Raw genomic sequence first — 18,288 nt, 5'->3', positions numbered from 1 at the left:
TGTGATTTTTAATTTGTCGTCGTGATGATAACCGGCTAACAATGACCGATGTGTTAGTTTAAACAAATCGGTGTTTGTGTGTATAGGATGATTCTCTTGCTTGCTGGAAACACATTTAAATTCTATACCGGCGTACACCGAAATTCATCCGGGTTTGCGAAGTCTGCACTAAACACGGGTTCAACCCTAAACGTCCTTGGTTTAACCCGCTGCAGACTGGCTGATGATGACGTCAAATAACCATAAAGTTGTTTTTTTTAAAAAGTTTTTTATTAATTGAGTGATAAACAAAACGTTTTGAGCCTTATTCTAGCGGTCCTTCTCCGCCTACCTTTAAAACCGAGCACCCCGACGTTGATAACGAACGCATCGCTCAGATAACTTCCGGTTTTTGCACCAATCATCTGCGCCTATTTTCTGACGCGTTACATTAGTCAAAACGGATTGGCTGGTTCAATCTTCAGCAGCCTTTTTGAATTTTATCCGGCTTCGCATGGGACTGTTTATTTCGTACCAGGCGCTCCGTGTAGTCAGTCAGATGAAAGGGCTGCAGGAGAACCATTAATAGTTAAATACGATACAGAAAAGTTGGCGGAAGTCTTCGGCTTTTACGGTAAGTCTCTGCTCTGAAGCAACATTTTATTACCGTTGTTCTTCAAGAACTAACTTTCATTAACACTCATGAAGTTACAGTTAGCGGTACTGTAACTGTTAGCTAACGAATGTAGGTTAACACTAATGTTAACAGCACCTTGCTAACACTAAGTTAGCATTGTGCAATCAAATTCGTAAAGTCTAATGATTTAAGAGGCGTTATCGATAACTTTAATTACTTAATTAGCAAGATGTCGATGAAAAGTAATGAGCCCAGCTTTGTTGATATGTGCACATCAGCTAGTTGGCTTGATAATACTAGCAGCATACGCTGGTTTAGACTGTGTTTCTTCGCTTCTAGGTTGAAAGCCCTTTGAGATAAAGGGTCAGCCAGCCAAGATGACGATTAACTTGGGTGTTAAGGCTCTTCTCAGCTGGGTAAGTTAATTGTTACATTATAAGTAAAGTGCATCGTTAGATAGTTGCTGTCTTATTTAACCAACCTGTCAAACTCTCTCATTACAGGTTAACAGTGTAAAGCTGTCCGACCGAGAATTAGCTATCGAAGATTTACAAGATGGGACAGTCTTGCTGAAAGTCGTTTATATGCTGTAAGTGGGAGCAATGTGTTGACATGCTTGGTCTGTGTAAACAAGAGAAGGTCAATGTCTGTTGAACTACATTTTAAACATGCTACTCCTGTCAGTGGGTTCATGAAAGTACAGAGATGCTCATTCCTTGGAATAAACCTTCATTTTATTCTTGTTTCACCTTTGTGTCATCTCAGGAAAAAGGAACCAAACTCCTGTTTCTGTAATTCCATCGAGGACAGGTTACAGTTCATTGCAGACTTTTTGGAGCGTGAGTTTCTCTACCTTTTTGTTATATCTTCAGATACAGATGCTTTTTTAAAAAGAGTGTGTTATTTTTAGTTCAGGCTATATGTTTACTAAAAATCATCTGTGATCAAGTCTCCACTTTTATCTAAGACTCAAAAGTTAGGTGTCATAACATTTGTGCTAAGAAAGTGTCCCTGTAGCAGCTTAGTAAGTTAATTCTATGATTTGAGGCTCCGTTTATTCTGACATCTTGTAGTTGAGGAATTCAAATCTGTTGCATGTTTGACCACACCCCACATCACTGTGGGGCGTGGCGTGAAGTACACCTGTAAGCATGCCAGACAGTGATGAAGAACACACCCTGAGTACAAATGTTTTTTGTGTATGTGTAGTAACTCTTTCAGTCTCACAGGCAGACCGATGTTAAAATTTCTTTCCCTTGAGAATTAACCAATCTGTCTATTCTGTGTATTAGGGGACTGCAGATTCAATGCAACCAAAGGCACTTCATTGTCTTGGGACAACATTAGAGATGACATCAACCTAACAGTAGAAATCGCAAAGGTATACAACAAAGAAAAACACTGATTTAAGAGAAAGATGGACACAGACCCACTCTGACATATTCTTTGTGAAATCACCAGGTGCTTTTGTTGCTCGTGTACCACGACATGATGAATGACCGCTGCACTCTGAGCATGTTGAACTGCGATGTGGAGGTAAGCAGCACTGTTTATCTTTATGTTCACTACTGAGATATATCAGGTTTCATTCATCATGTGTTGTGACCATTTAATTCTACCTCAATTAATTTATATGTATATAAATATATCCCTCCTCTTATCTGTTAGCGAGAGATAGCACACCTTACTGGCTCCTTTGTGATGGAGAGCGAGGGCTGTGTTTATCTGAGCAATGGACTTGATGCCTATCTGGCAAGGAGACGTAAGTCACGCAATTTTAAATCTTCCATTTCCTCATGTTATGCTATATTAACAGGCATTAGTGTCACTCATGCGATGTTTCTGTACAGCGCTAGTCTTCTGGTTTGAATTTAACATGCAAACTGTAGCAAAACCTATCTCCCTGAATTTCAGGTTTGCCTGCTGCCCGTGAAATATTTGAGCGATCACCAACCACCTCTACCTCCAACGTGTCGACTATCTCCTCGCTCTCAGATGACGAGTCCCCCATGTTCCGCCGTACACAGAAAATCACATTTGTCGATATGAAAACCGTGGCTTCTTCCTCAGTCAGGTACTAGTGTTAATTTTAATTTATTCCAAGATGGGGCTGATTGTATTTATCAAATTTTATGGGCAATGTTGGTCCAAACTTGACATTTCACAGCTTAATTAAATGCATGTCTCAATTGAAAGACCTTCAGCCTGAATTCATAATAGGCAAAAGCAGCTTTGTTTGTTTTCTTTGTGAAAGCAGTGTAATCCTCTGTGCTTTGATAAACTTGTAGTAACTAATATTTTTGTTGTCACACTAAAACAATATGACTAACTTTGTAGTTGCACACTAACATTAAAACTTTGTCTAATATACAAGCTACATTCAATACATAATTGTTTGCAAGTCAATGCGATGATATTTTGATTATAATTATTTATGTCTGATCTGCTTTTATTCCCACAGCACGTCTCCTCTGCAGGATATCATGAACACACCTAAATTTCAGTTGAGGAAGATGCAACGACAGATGATCAAAGAGAGAGACTACAGAGATGGGTTGGAGAGAGAGTTGGCCACCAAGCTTGCACTTATTGCACAAAGAGGTAGCACATTAAGTGTTTGTCTTTGGATAAAAACAAGTAATATAGTATCAAACTTGACATATTCTATCAAAGTGCTACTTTACCTTGTAGTTAAAGTATGCTCTGCATAATAATATTGTTTGCCTTTTCATCTATGTTTTTATTTCTCTTCTTCTCAAGTTAAGCTCTGTTTAATACTTTTTTCCAGAGACCCACATTAACCAGTTACAGTACCGCCTGGATAAGCTTAAAGAAGAACAACATGATCAGGAGCAGGTTACCAGGGAGCAAATCAATGAGCTTGAGGCCAAGAACACAACGTGAGTATCTAAGACCAGAGCTAAACATATTTTAAGAACTTTTTTTGACATGAGGCCTATTTGTTAATCCATGACAGAATGAATAACACCTTTTCACAGGTGTGTTCAACTTGAGTTTGTGAATAATAATAACAATAATAATAATAATAATAATAATGATAATAACAATTATCTTATTGGTCTCAGATGACGCCCTTTTTGAATTGAAACTGTTAATGTCAAACTAAACAAACTGAGCCAGTAACCTAAAAGTTGAATGTTATTTTATTCTGACTACCACAAGATTTTGGCCAGATATAAACGGCAAGTAAAGTTGTAAATTTAATGAGTCCTAAATTATTTTGACTGTTCTTTTTTCTGTCTTAGGTTACAAATGCGTTTTAATGAGATGTTAAAGGAAAATAAAGACTTCAAGGGTACCTCCTCGCTTATGGAGCGCAAAGTGGATGAGCTGTCCGAAGAAAATGGTTTACTCTCTTCCCAGGTGTGTGCAAAGTTTTAAATGAATCTCCTCACCAATCCTCCTCATGTGCAATTCTTATATTCTCAAAAAATTCAAGATGAGCAGTGACATGTGACAGTGACATGACATATGCTGGTGGTGTCAAGTCTCTGGGCTTCGGCACTAGTAATAACCCTATCACATTAAACAGTCACGTGTCAGTGTTCATACAAATTGTAAAGGCTTTCTTTGAATATTTTCACAGATGAGAGGAGTGTGTTCACAGCTGGCCATCTTCGAGGCAGAAGTTGGTAGGCTGACAGAAACCCAAGCATCTGCTCAGGAGGAGTGGAGGAACAGAACATGCCACCTAGAGTCTGAACTCAACCAAGCTACAGCTCAAAAGGTAGATATATCCTCAAAACAGAACCTGTGTTTGCAACTGCCTCTGGTTTGTAAAATCTTTAAATGATTCATGTTGTACCCAGGAGAATTAAACAGTAAAAAATAATGTTGTACAACAATATTATGTTACAGTTTAAATGCTATATCACAGTTCTAAAAACACTGCAAAATGTGTCACTTGACGTGTAGGCCTGGGTACCCTTGGTTGTTTGATTGGTCTGTCAATTCGACATAAGTTTGACTCTAATCGGCAAAAATATAAAAACACTAGGTCATTATGGGAAGAAAAGCATACTCACATTATTTGACTGTGTTTCTGATGTACTGTTCATAAAACTGATTATTTGTTTTTGTTTATTGGAATCAGTTCTCATTTCCAGTTCTCCACAAATGGGTTAGTGATTTAACATTTTCCTTTTTTTTAGGAGCTACTGACTGAACAAATTCAGATCCTCCAGGGAAAGATTTCCTGTTTGGAGGATGAAATAAGCAGGGCTGCAAAGGAAGAAGTAGGAGAGAATATGGGGCCTGTAATGGAGGTAAAGTCCATAATTCTATGTAGAAGCTGACATTGTGTCATGAAACTGAACTTGATTAAATATAAAGTCTGTTTCTAGATTTTTAATGGTAACTAATTGTCAACTCTTTTTAAATTGCCAGAGAGAGAAGTTTGACACTGAAATCAACGATTTGAGGAATGAGCTGGAGAGCACATTTTGCTCCCTGAAAAAGGCTGAGGTGGAGATTCAGGCCAAAACACAGCAGCTGACAGAGTATCAGGATGAAATTACACAACAGAAAGAGATCCTAAAGCAACAGAAGTCCCAAACTGAAGAAATGATACAAGCCAAGGATGAAATTTTAGAGAAGTTGCAAAAGGAGATCACTGAGCAGAGGGCAGTCCTTCAGCAAGAGATCCAGGATCTCAAGTTTCAACTTGAGCAAGTTGAGCAGCAAAAAAACGAGCAGGTGACCAGACTACAACAGCATATTTCTGCTTGCGAACAACAAGTTGAAAAACTAAAGGAAGTTAAGAAAGAAAAGGAAGACCGTCTCTGCCAAACCATAGAAAAGGTGAAAGATCTTGAGACAAAGTTATCTGCTGCCAATTCTCTCTTGGACGATAAAGACCAACAAATTAACTGTCTCAGAGAAGAAGTTGACATTCTTACAGATGAAACCAAAAGTAACAAAAATGAAATTCAAGCCAAAGAAGAAATGCTTGCCACATTACTTCTGGAGAAGTCTAATGAGCAAGAAATGTTTCATATTAAGATCCAGACCTTAACAGTCCAAGTGGACGACCTCAGCTTATCTCTCAAACAGGCTGAGCAGGAAATTCACATTAAGCAAGACCTACTGGCTAAAACCCAACAAGAAAATATCCAACAAAGGGAGGTACTACAACAGCAGATTGCAACCTGTGAAAAGGAGATTCAGAAGTTAAACAAAGAGATACAAGTCAAAAATGAGGAGCTTGTTATTCTAAAAAATGACAGTTCTCGACAGTCTGAATTGCTGGAGCAAGAGATCATAGGTCTGAAAGGCCAACTAGAAAGCCTGAATGACTCTCTCAGAAAGGCCGAGCAACAAGTTCAGGCTCAGGAGATTATGCTTACAAAGCAGGAGCAAGAAAGTGCTCATCAGGCAGAGCTCCTGCAGCAACAACTATCTGTCTCTGAAGAAAGGGTTAAGGGCATGAAGGAGGAGATCCAGACTAAAGAGGAACAGATGAGCATGTTGAAAAAACAAAGTTCAGAGCAGTCAGAAATACTCTATCAACAGATCCAAGATTTAAAGACACAAGTTGAGGGTCTGAGTTCCTCACTGAAGAATGCTGAGGAGAATTTGCAATCCAAGGAAAATCTGTTTGCTGAGCAGCATTTACAGAGCACTCAGGAAATGGAGGCAATCCAGACACAGATGGTAGCATCTCAAGATGAGGTAGAGAGGCTAAATGCAGAGATCCATGACAAGGAGGTGCAGTTAACTCTACTTAAGACTGAGACATCTACTCACTCTGAGCTGCTACAGCAAAAGATTGAAAGTCTGAATAATCAAATCAAAAGTATGAGCAGTTCTTTTGAGATCGCCAAGAACCAGTTTCAAGCCAAAGAAGAATCAGTGGCTAAGCAGGAGCAGGAGAGCAAATTACAGATTGAGGAACTTAGAAAGCACAGTGCAGCTCTTGAGGGGGATGTTAATCGGCTGAGGGAGGAGATCCAAGCTAAAGAGGTTGAGGTAAACATATTAAAGGTTGAGAACTGCAAGGAGACAGAAGTGCTACAAAGTGAGATCCAAACTCTTAGGGACCAAGTACAAAGTTTGAATGAATCCCTGAAGACTACAACAGACCAGATTCAGGCAAAAGAAACCCTGCTGACTCAGAAGGAAATGGAAATTTCTCAGGAAAAACATCAATTTCAAAACGTGATGACCTCTTTAGAAGGGGAGATGAGACAGCTTAGGGAGCAGATCCAGGCTAAAGAGGAACAGCTGGTCACTCTACAAAAAGAGGGCTCCCTACATTTTGACAAGCTACAGCAAGATATTACATGTCTTGAAAAGAAACTAGCTAATATGGGTGACTCTCTCACAAAGGCTGAGGAGAAGGTTCAGACTCAGCAAGTTATGCTTTCCAAACAAGAGCAGGAGAGCGCTCATCAGAAGGAGCTCCTGCAGCAACAGGTGTCAGCTTCCGAGGAAGAGATGAGGAAATTGAAAGAAGAGATCCAAGCTAAAGAGGAACAGATGATACTGCTCAATGCTGACAGCTCGGAGCAGTCAGAACTACTTCATCAACAGATCCAAGATTTAAAGACACAAGTTGACGGTCTTACTTCCTCACTGAAGAATGCTGAGGAGAATTTGCAATCCAAGGAAAATCTGTTTGCTGAGCAGCATCAACAGAGCACTCAGGAAATGGAGGCACTCCAGACACGGATGGTAGCTTCTGAAGATGAGGTAAAGAGGCTACATGCAGAGATTTGTGATAAGGAGGAGCAGTTTACTCTGCTGAAGACTGACACATCTACTCACTCTGAGCTGCTACAGCAAGAGATTGAAAATCTGAACAATCAAATCAAAACTATGAGCAATTCTCTTGAAATCGCCAAGAACCAGGTTGAAGCCAAAGAAGATTTGATGGCTAAGCAGGAGCAGGAGAGCAAAGTGCAGATTGAGGAACTTAGAAAGCACAGTGCAGTTCTTGAGCAAGACGTTAATCGGCTGACAGAGCAAATCCAAACTAAAGAAGCAGAGGTAAACATGATAAAGGTTGAGAACTGCAAGGAGACAGAAGTTCTACAAAATGAGATCCAAACACTCAGGGACCAAGTACAAAGTTTGAATGAATCCCTGAAGACTACAACAAACCAGGTTCGAGCTAAAGAAACCCTGCTCGCCAAACAGGAGCAGGAGAGCGCTCAACAGAAGGAGCTCCTGCAGCAACAGCTGTCCGCTTCCGAGGAAGAGGTGAGAAAGGTAAAAGAGGCGATCCGAGCTAAAGAGGAACAGATGATACTGCTTAAGACTGACGGCTCAGAGCAGTCAGAACTACTCCATCAACAGATCCAAGATTTAAAGACACAAGTTGACGGTCTTACTTCCTCACTGAAGAATGCTGAGGAGAATTTGCAATCCAAGGAAAATCTGTTTGCTGAGCAGCATCAACAGAGCACTCAGGAAATGGAGGCACTCCAGATACGGATGGTAGCCTCTGAAGATGAGGTAAAGAGGCTACATGCAGAGATCCATGATAAGCAGGAGCAGTTAACTCTGCTGAAGACTGAGACATCTACTCACTCTGAGCTGCTACAGCAGGAGATTGCAAGTCTGAACAATCAAATCAAAACTATGAGCAATTCTCTTGATATCGCCAAGAACCAAGTTCAAGCCAAGGAAGATTTGATGGCTAAGCAGGAGCAGGAGAGCACAGTGCAGATTGAGGAACTTAGAAAGCACAGTGCAGTTCTCGAGCAAGATGTTAATCGGCTGACAGAGCAAATCCAAACTAAAGAAGCAGAGATAAACATGATAAAGGTTGAGAACTGCAAGGAGACAGAAGTGCTACAAAATGAGATCCAAACACTCGGGGACCAATTACGAAGCTTGAATGAATCCCTGAAGACTACAACAGACCAGGTTCAGGCTAAAGAAAATCTGCTCGCCAAACAGGAGCAGGAGAGCGCTCAACAGAAGGAGCTCCTGCAGCAACAGCTGTCAGCTTCCGAGGAAGAGGTGAGAAAGGTAAAAGAGGAGATCCGAGCTAAAGAGGAACAGATGATATCGCTGAAGACTGATGGCTCAGAGCAGTTGGCTCTGCTACATAAAGAGATCCAAAGTTTAAAGACACAGATGGAGACTCTTGGCTCCTCACTGAGGATGGCTGAGGAGAATATACAGTCCAAGGAAAATCTGTTAGCTCAACAACAACAAGAAAATACTCAACAAAGGAAGGAACTCCAAAGCCTACAGGAAGAAGTCAAACAAGTAGAGATTCTGCAGAAACAGATTTATTCGCGTGAAGAAGAGATTCAAAAGCTTAAAGAGTCTCAGAGTGAGAAAGAGTGTCTCATTCTCAAGGCCGAGGAGAAGCTTCAGAGCCTCCAAACTGAGTTGTCTGCCGTCAACACACTTGTAGCTGATAAAGACCAAAATCTGAACACCCTAAGAGGGGAGGTCGCAGCCCAAGCTAACTTGGTTCAAAAAGCAAAAGAGGAAGCCGAAGCCAATGAGAAAATGTGTGCTGAGAAAAAGGAGGAGAGCTCCAAACAGACAGATGTTCTTCAACGTCAGATCCTGGATCTGAAAGGAGAGGTCGAAACCATTTCTCAGAATCTTCTGGCTAAAGAGCAGATGTTACTTCAAAATCATCAGAAGTCTGCTCAGCAGATAGACCACCTCCAGCAGCAGCTTGTCTCAGTAAATGCAGAGACACAAGCTGCACAGGAGTTGCAGGTTTCCACTTTTAGGGAAAAGGAGGCTCTTGTTCAGGAAAAAGAAGTACTGATGGCCAGGACACTCCAGGCGGAAATGGATCAGAAAGCTCTGGAGAAACAACTTGAAGCCCTTGTCTTTGAGAGGGACAGACTTTCTCAAGCCAAGCAAGCCATAGAGAGAGAAAACATAGCTTCCCATAAACTGGAATCTCGGCTACAGCAGGAGTTGGAAATATTGAAAATGGAGAAAGACAAACTCTTGAAAGAGAGAGAAAAAGCTGAACAAATTGAGGCTCATAAGAGAGACCTGCAGGAACAGCTCTCGGCTAAATCGGAGGTCGCAGAACACTACAAGGCACAGGTTGGTGTGAGCTCAAACAATCCCTACAGAACATTAACACAATTCAGTTTCACTACTTGTATCTCTGTACGTATAATTTGTTTTCAGGTAAACTGATTGATTTAGATATTTACTTTTTCGCTCGTAATTATTCACCAGTAAGATCAACTGGTGTAGCGTAGGAGTACTACAGCTTCATGTGCATACTTTTGGTTGGTGTCAGATGAGTAGTGTGGACTAAGAGATTAACAAGACATTTCTTCTGTTATCACAATGCCACAGATGGAGAAGGCAGCGAGTCATTACAATAGCAAGAAGCAGCTTCTCCAGGAAAGCCAGGAGGAGTTGGCTGAACTCAAGCAAACCTTTGAGGTTAAAGAGCGCGAAGTGAAGGCTATTACCATGGAGAACAAGATGCTCCAGATGGATTTGGATAAGGCTCAGACCAATGAGAAGAAACTTGTGAACATGGTGGCCAGTTTGGAGGCACAGGTTTGTGGTTTATTTTGAAGCATGAGAACTGAATCTATTGATCATGAACACGCTCGGACTGAAATGTTGCCTTTTCAATTGCTGTAAAAAAAGAGACTTTGAATTGTATGACTTAAATTGTGCATTTTTGCTGCATTTTGCCCTGATCTCTATTACTATATCTATTTACCTTTAGCTGGCCTTTGCTGATCGCAACCTGCGGCAACAGAATAAGATTCATGGTAGTGAAAGAAGTGCAACAGAGTCGTGTTACTTTGACGTTCCCAACGCACACCCAAGTGTTCACACTAAAGTACAAGTACAAGCACAAGCACAAGCAAAGCGGACCATGAGCTCTGACAGCTTGGACCAGAGCTCTCTGGAGGACTCCCTGAACACTACCAGGTAATACACCTTATCTCAGAGAAATAGCATGAATATCTCGTCATATATTACTGAATAAAGAAAAAAAAAAAAAATTCCGCCAAACCAACTCCTGCCTTTCACCCATTTGGCATTGTGATTTTTGAACTGTGTAGTTTTCTTTCTTTCTTTCTCCCTGCTCCAATAAAGTACACAACTTGAGAAAAGCGGAAAAGCCATAAAATCTAACATTAGATGTAAAGTGAGAATCTGTTGTGATTCTTCTAATCTTGAACAATACTGTTTTTTACCTTTTTTGCAGGACACTATTATTACCTGATGAATCAAGCACACCACTTGTTCGCAGTTCAGAGCGCTTAGCAGCTAAACGCCGGGGTCTGCATACAGAGTCACTGGAGACCCTTTACTTCACACCTATAAACAACAGGTACGTCACCAAAAAATTTGACAATGTTGGTATTTCACAGAATAGTAAACTTAAGCGGGTTTTTCTGTATTAGCGTTCCCCTAAATGTATTTTCAGTATATAGTATACTGAAGATGTCATTGAATTGCTAAGCTTTACTCAGCCTACCTTGCCCTACATTAAATTACGAATACACAGTATGCTCACATGATGTCATGAAAATTCAGAAGGGATCATTTCAACTTCTCTCCTTGTATTTCTGTGAGATTGTATTACTTTTGGTAAGATGAGCAAAAGCAGTAAAGTCAGTTTTTATTTACTTTACACATTAAAGTCCCCTGTCATCGAGACTGTACACCAATAGAAATGACCTATAAACTTCTGATCAGCTGGAAATTTCTTTAGTAGAATTTATTTTTTATTTTTTATTTTGGCCTTTTCATGGCTTTACTGATTGGACAGCCTAGAGAGATGACAGGATACAGGATGAGAGAGAGGCGGGACGACATGCGGCAAAGGGCCACAGGTTGGACAGAGCCCCCCCGTACACGGGACGCATGCTCCACCGGGGCGGCCCCTCGCTAACATTTCTATTGCTTATGTTTAATCAAAGATCTGACAACAGCAATTGAAGTGGTCTGAAGATGGAAGTTAAAAAAGAGCAAACTCTTAGGATGTAATTGTATTTTACTTTAGCTAATTTAAATAAGTGTAATGCAGGAGGCAATATTTGTCCTGATTCCAGGCTTCATATCATAATCTACAGCTCACAAAATAGCTTGTTATGTGGTGTTATCTAGAATTGCAAGTGATCTGTCTTTTTAAGAATATTTTTAAAAATTCCCTGGTAAATTCTCCCTTCCTGATATACACATATAACTTCCTAATTTTAGTGTAACCGCAATAACAGTTTTTTCCATACTCTGTCACTGAGTTCCTTCTTTTTCGTCACCTAGGACCAATAAAGAGCACAAATTGGAACTGGACTCAGCCTGCAGAAATCCAACCTCATCTGTCAAACGACGCAGGACAACGCAGGTTATTAACATCACACTGACCAAGGTGGAGGAAACTCACTTGCACTTTTATTGCATGTTCACAATAACACACACTGTTGAAAAATAGCTCTACAGTTTAACAATCACAATGGTTTCTCTTTCACTCTTTCTCAAATATACTCATGGTGATGAAGTTGAAATTCTTTGTGCTTTATGAAGGTTCAGCTGCATCTTCAAATTAAGATTTGAGTTAATAACGCTTGTTTTCTTTAACTAGGACAGTGTCATCCTAGTTTTCCCCTGTTGGCCTTTAAGGTTGCAGCACTGCTCTCAGTACACTCCAGCAGTGTAAAAACACGCTCAAACGACTCAACCCAAATGTTTCAACTTCAACCCTTTCGAAACATCCCCACACTCCCACTGCAGTATTATTGAAGTCATAATTGATCGTTGAACTCTGATCTTTAGAAAACCCCAGGCGGTGGTGAAGACGACGAGACTTTCTACAGTCTGGCCTCAGCTCGCTCCCAGCCAAACCTCTCCAGTGCCCACTCTGCTCGACCCGTGTCTATGGAGCTGTTTGAAACACCTGCCAGAAAGACTGGCACTGCCAGCGACCAGCTCATCGGTCTTCCAGGGTACAGACGGAGCACAATCCATTCACAACGTAAGTAGATACATGGCTCACTTACAGGAGGGTGAACTGAAGGGTGGGAAGTCAAGTGAGAGGTCGAACTGGTACTCGCAATAACAAAAAGGGCGGGGGGGAACAATGTTAATGTTTTGTTTTTTTTAAAAAAAACCTTTCAAACTTGCACATGACTTGAGATTTGCATCTGGGGCTTTCTGACTGATGATTGGAATCATTGACATTCAGGGCGCAGCCCTACTAATTGGTCATCGATTAATGGTAACTGATGGGTCTTACAATTACAGTAGTCAACAACTGAGATTTTCCAGAGGTGTATGTGTGTGTAACTCTTATCTCTCATTTTTCCTTCATCCTTTGTGTTCAGCCACTAGTACATTGTGCGTCGGGGCAGAGAATGAGCCAGACGGTGCGCCTGAAGACTGGCTGAGGATTGCTGAGCTTCAGGCCAGGAACAAGGCCTGCCTTCCTCATCTCAAGAGCAGTTACCCTGCAGAGTTTGATGTTAGTAAAGATAGACACTTGAACACACACTGAACACAATAGGCATACAGTTGCACATACACATGAAAGATGTCCTTAATTAGCAGTAAAAATAGTGATAAATATAGAAATGTAATGCTCAGGGGATCCCTGCTTAAGGCATTTGGCCTAAAGAGGATTTATTTGTTACATTATGTTGCACTTTCTGCCCTTGACTCTTTTTCTAATAGTTTTTTTTAAATCCCTCTCTGTCTCTTCCCCTAGACTGGCTGCAAAAGTGCTTTTACTTTCACAGACGAAGAACTGCGTACGGGTGACCCATCTGACACAATCCGTCGGGCGTCCATGATGCCTGGCCAGCTTCAGGATTCTCTCACATCCCATCGGCTCTCCCTCATGATTGGACACTCGGGTGCCGCAGCCAGTACTCGCTCTCATCGTCTGTCTTTGATGCCCGGCCAGCTGCCATCAAAAACTGTCAGTGCCTCTCAGCTGAGAAGCCCGAAAGGCACAAAGCGATCTTCATCTACGCTGTCAGTACATCAAACTTCGCCTGAGGTTGGTTCGCATTAGTATACACAGAAATATTTGTTACATCTTGTGGGGCTTAATCTTTAAGCCAGTAGATAAATGCTTTATAGTTTTATGTATATTTGACCTCTTTATTTTCTTCAACTTTAATAGTTTCTTTAGATGCTTTTTCTCTAATTTCTAGTTACTTATGATGTAATTACTCTTGAAGTATAATAATTAGATTTAGTGTTTTTGATACTGACTGGTACTGCCATCTTTAACAATCAAGCTTATTGGAAAAGGAGTATGACAAGAGAGGACCTGTGGCTGATGTATCAGATTTTTTACGTATGATTTTTTAACTAAAAGCTCTCAGACTTTTGTGTTGGTTGATTTCATTGGTTAGTGGACATTCACAAAATCACTTTTTGATGTAATAAAAAATGACAATAAGTCATTAATGTAACTTCCAAAAACCCACTTTTTCCTAACTTGTCTTTCCCTGTCTCCATCTGATAGAAAAAAGTCAAGGCTTCTTGCTTCCCTCGTCCACTAACTCCCAAAAACAAGAACGTAATGAGTGGACCTTCCAGCTCTCAGCTTCACCCTGCTCTCAGTCCAGTGAGTATGATATAGGCGAACACACACCTAGAATTTTCTGTCTGGTTCAATCCTCCATCAACGTTATATTTTGCATGCTGACTAACAGTTCCACTTGTATTATCTCCTTAGGCTGATCGGAGGCAGTCTATGGTGTTCACTATTGAAAACACCCCTAAAAACAGCAACTACTTAAAGAAAGGGCTGAACAAACTACGTGCCTCCACCCGCAAATCTCCAGGCAAGAGTTCGAAGAAGTCGCCTGCTCAGACATCTGCACGCAAGTATCAGGAAAATGTGCCTTCAGGAAATTCTCGCACTGCAGTGGGACGGGCAGGCAGAATCGGCAGCTCCAAGTCACCTCAGGTGGCAACTAAAGGACAGGGTAAAACTCAACGAGGCACCAGCAGCACTGCGAAGTCTCCTGGACTGACAGCTAGTGCTCGCAAGGTAAACACCATTCAGGGTTGTACAGGCCACACTTAGATAAAACATTTTAAGGTATGATTGCGCGGGGCATTTGAGTTGATGTTGAAACCCTATCGACTGATAACAGCAACAACAATTAAACAGCAGCAGGTAGTGGAGAGGCTGTGGTAAACTTTAATTTGATCTTTTCACAGCTTTGAAGTGTTTGCAGAGACAGTACAGTAATGTTTTTATTGGTGTTCAGCTATGACAAGCTATGTTATATATGCTAATAGTCTACATTGTTTACAATTCTTTTGGTAGACACGGTGGTTTGTTTATCCGTTGCACAGTGCTGTCCAGCATCATTTCACCTCCATTCTTATACCGTTGGTGTGTGGGTGTAACAACATACAAAAACCACACAGCTGCCCTGATGGTCAAAACTCCCCAGGATACTTTTAATATTGATACACACTCAGTTACCATCTATGACTAACATATTTATGTCATTGATACTGTTGAAGTCCACCTTCACAATTTAGTGCTGATAAGGGGAAGGCATATCCACTCAAGGGTTCATTTGCAAAAATGGATAGTGTATTTGTTTTTATTTATGTGCATATATCATGTTTATTTTGTGCACTCCAGGGAATATTTAACTGGTTTGGTTCATTTTTATGAAGAATGTTCTCTATCTGCTTTTGCAAATGAACTCTGGACTCTAATGGCCTACATATTTAGACTCGTCAGACAGGTTTAACAGCTGCATTGTATTTCGGTGCACCAGTCTTCAGGTTTTGTGGCTGTAGCAGTCATTATCAGTGTTGCGTAGCTACTAATCTTTTTCCTGCTTTGACGAGGGAAAGTGTCTATAGTCTACAGTCCATGTTAGTGGTGCTGCTTTTATTATTTTATTGTTGTATTTCCTATGCTCGTAGTACATTTCCTTTCCCATTTACAGATACAAAGGGCACAGAGCAATAGAGCGCTTCAATATAATTCAGTCTGATGCAACACTAGGGCTGCAAAATTAATCAAAATGTTGCCTAGATCACAATATGGCCAAGTGCAATATCCAAATTGGAAGAAGCTGCAATTTTCTGCTAAAGTAAAATGTGTGACAAAACAGCACTATAATGAAGTGGTGCAGAGATACACTTTTATAACACCCTTTAAAAACAAAATGTATGTTAGAATTAGTTGCAGGGCTCTTTTATTATATTGTAATAGATTACAAGTTTACCTAATAAACTGGCAACTTTGTGTATATTGTTACAAACTACCAGAGTTGTTAACTATGAAGCAAAACTGCATTAAAGTGAAAGAATTTGAAATATGTGTTCAATCATTACATCTCAATATCTGCTAAATCTGAACACTGTTTTCAGAAGCGTGTGACTATAAAGGAAGAAAAATCTTGCTGAAAGTCTTAAAAGGTCAATATAGTTCAATAATACTCATTTTATTTTTGTTAATGGGGGTTTGTGTGTTCATACTGGTGGTTGGCTGGTGGTTGGTTCTCACTTTATGCCTTAATAACTCACAGTGTGTTCATTTCACATACTGTATGCCCGCACGTCTCTGTCAAACACCACTCACCAGCAGCATGTGATTTCAGCTTTTACTAAAGGTCACATTAAGCCTTTATTGTAATGTGTTTCGTGAGTTTTGGATTAACTTTTATTTTCTGTTTCTTAATCCACAGATGATGAGCAGGATGAAGGTGTGAAGGTGTGAGGGCTGGCTCCCAAATACGAGTTCATGATCGTCTACTTGATCTCACTTTTTTCTTCTCTTTTCACAAATTGATATTCATTTTAATTTTTTGTCCTTTAGGACTTTTTACAATCTTGTCCAAATAAACCTTTATTTCTTTATTCTCTTTGTATTATATTTACATGTTTGTTAATAAAAACATTTAAATGACACATTGGGAGAAAGCATCCTTGTTGAACCCAGATCATGGATGGTCCAGGTGATCTTGTGAGAGAGCTTCACCTCATGTTTGAGGACAGGCACAGGTTTTTATTACATATGTCTCAGGCATCCACATAGTCAGAAAACACATTACTAGTAGCACAGATGATTTATGGGGTCTTGGCCACTTGGGCTCATGGCTCTCTGACAGACTTAACTCAAGGCAGTGTCATTGTACCTAAATGTGTTCAAGTAATCTGATTAAATCTGGCATTTTTTTTAAAGCAAGGAAGCTCATTCAGTCAGGTCATGCATTTGTTTTAGGTTGGTTTTGCCCACATGTTAGATTGATCAACCACAGTCTAAGCATGTTATAAAGGAAGGCAATTCTGATAGATTCACGGTAAAGTATTTCCTACCAAGTTCAAAGCACTTGATTCCTCTGGTAGAGCAGCTTAGTCGTCAGAACAACTACTTAAACACCTATTTTGTTAAAATAAATATGTTAACAAGTAGATCTATGCTGTATAACTATGATAAAGAGTGTTATGAGGATACAAACAACTACTACGAAGTGTCATCTAAAAAGAGTTAAACTCTAAAATTGAGTTCAGTCAATTCAAGTCGACTTTATTGATATAGCCCACAATCACAATCACATTGCCTAAATGGGCTCAGATGCACATGCAACATTGTTTTTGTCCAAGAACATGCAGGTCAAATAAATCCAGAATTCATACTATTACAGTTCATGCAAGTCTGCTTTAATGAGTAGTGCTTACTCTGCACATGGGGAAAAAAGGAAGAAGGGTCACCTGAGTTCCTGACTCAAATGTAACTCCACTTCCGGTATGCGCCTGAAGCCTTCAGAATAAAAGCGGAATATTAAGGATCTTTTTTTCCTTCAAAATATGTAAGCACAACATCTGTCATAACATAGACCTCATTTTACAATGTATTTAAAATATTTCACCTAGTAGAATAGGTATACATGAATTTAAAAAAAACAATATTTTTCTCATGGTGCACTGCTGCAGCATCCCTTTCACACTGTCTTGAATGCTCCGTTTTAGCTACGCAGTGAGACATCTGTTCGATCTTTGGTGAGAGTTGCACATGTGCATTACTTAATGGGCAGGATGTAGCAAATCATAGGCAGATTAGGGAGGGTCATGCTAAGCAAGGTAGTGTGATCTAAAATAACACCGCTACTGCAGTAGCAACTGTATGTCTGCTGACTGACTTGAGCAGGGGTCAGCAACCTCTACTATCAAAACAGCCATTTTAGCCCCCGTCCCTCACCAAAAAAATCTTTATGGAGCCGCAAAACATATTTGTGTCTTATGATGAAGGTGACGCAGCCTAGAAAGTCTAAATTAGCCTATCAAGATTATTAATAGGCCTAAATGGGCCTAAATGAGCATTCATTTATATTTTCACATGATGTGGCAACTCTGCAGCGGGCTACTTATGCTTACAGTATACGGTAATTGAACTTTGCATTTCCATTTCAATGATGCCATGTTTTGGTGCATTTATGAAACAAAAGAACTAGAATACAATAAATAGAAATAGAGTAGCAATACAGAACTTTATATGCAGACCTACTTAACTCCTCCCTGTGTTTGTGAAAATGTACAAAATAAAAACTAGCCTCATTTGATAATAAATAAAATATATAGTGGCAGCCTAGATTTAAAAACAGTAAAAGTAAGAAAAAGAAACACAGGCCAGTTTACATTTTATTTTAGTCCATTTCAGTGTGAGTTAATCCTTTTTTATCCTCTACCACATACAGCGATCAACCCTCAGG

At 40.1% G+C, this 18,288-nt stretch overlaps 1 protein-coding gene across 3 annotated transcripts; it reads left to right on the top strand.

The window, feature by feature from the left end:
• Positions 1-529: 529 nt before the first annotated feature.
• On the top strand, positions 530-16,486 carry LOC141019045 (uncharacterized). 3 transcript variants are annotated; one of them, XM_073493836.1, is made up of 25 exons: positions 530-613; positions 956-1,032; positions 1,120-1,205; positions 1,382-1,455; positions 1,909-1,997; positions 2,078-2,152; positions 2,285-2,378; positions 2,531-2,690; positions 3,078-3,217; positions 3,405-3,516; positions 3,883-4,000; positions 4,224-4,364; positions 4,789-4,902; positions 5,024-9,664; positions 9,926-10,135; positions 10,311-10,519; positions 10,800-10,925; positions 11,861-11,942; positions 12,371-12,569; positions 12,919-13,055; positions 13,299-13,592; positions 14,067-14,168; positions 14,280-14,597; positions 15,947-15,994; positions 16,264-16,486. In XM_073493836.1, exons 2-24 carry the CDS (start codon positions 994-996, stop codon positions 15,980-15,982), a joined length of 7,596 nt encoding a protein of 2,531 aa, XP_073349937.1. In that variant the 5' UTR covers positions 530-613; positions 956-993; the 3' UTR covers positions 15,983-15,994; positions 16,264-16,486. The 3 variants fall into 3 exon arrangements, with proteins under 3 accessions (XP_073349937.1, XP_073349921.1, XP_073349928.1); XM_073493820.1 differs by having other exon boundaries at positions 11,861-11,966; XM_073493827.1 differs by lacking the exon at positions 15,947-15,994 and having other exon boundaries at positions 11,861-11,966.
• Positions 16,487-18,288: the final 1,802 nt, after the last annotated feature.

This window comes from Pagrus major, chromosome 2, assembly GCF_040436345.1.
Source record: "Pagrus major chromosome 2, Pma_NU_1.0".
NCBI lineage: Eukaryota > Metazoa > Chordata > Actinopteri > Spariformes > Sparidae > Pagrus > Pagrus major.
Note: the sequence above shows the minus strand (reverse complement) of the source record. Positions and strands in the feature narration are given on the sequence as shown.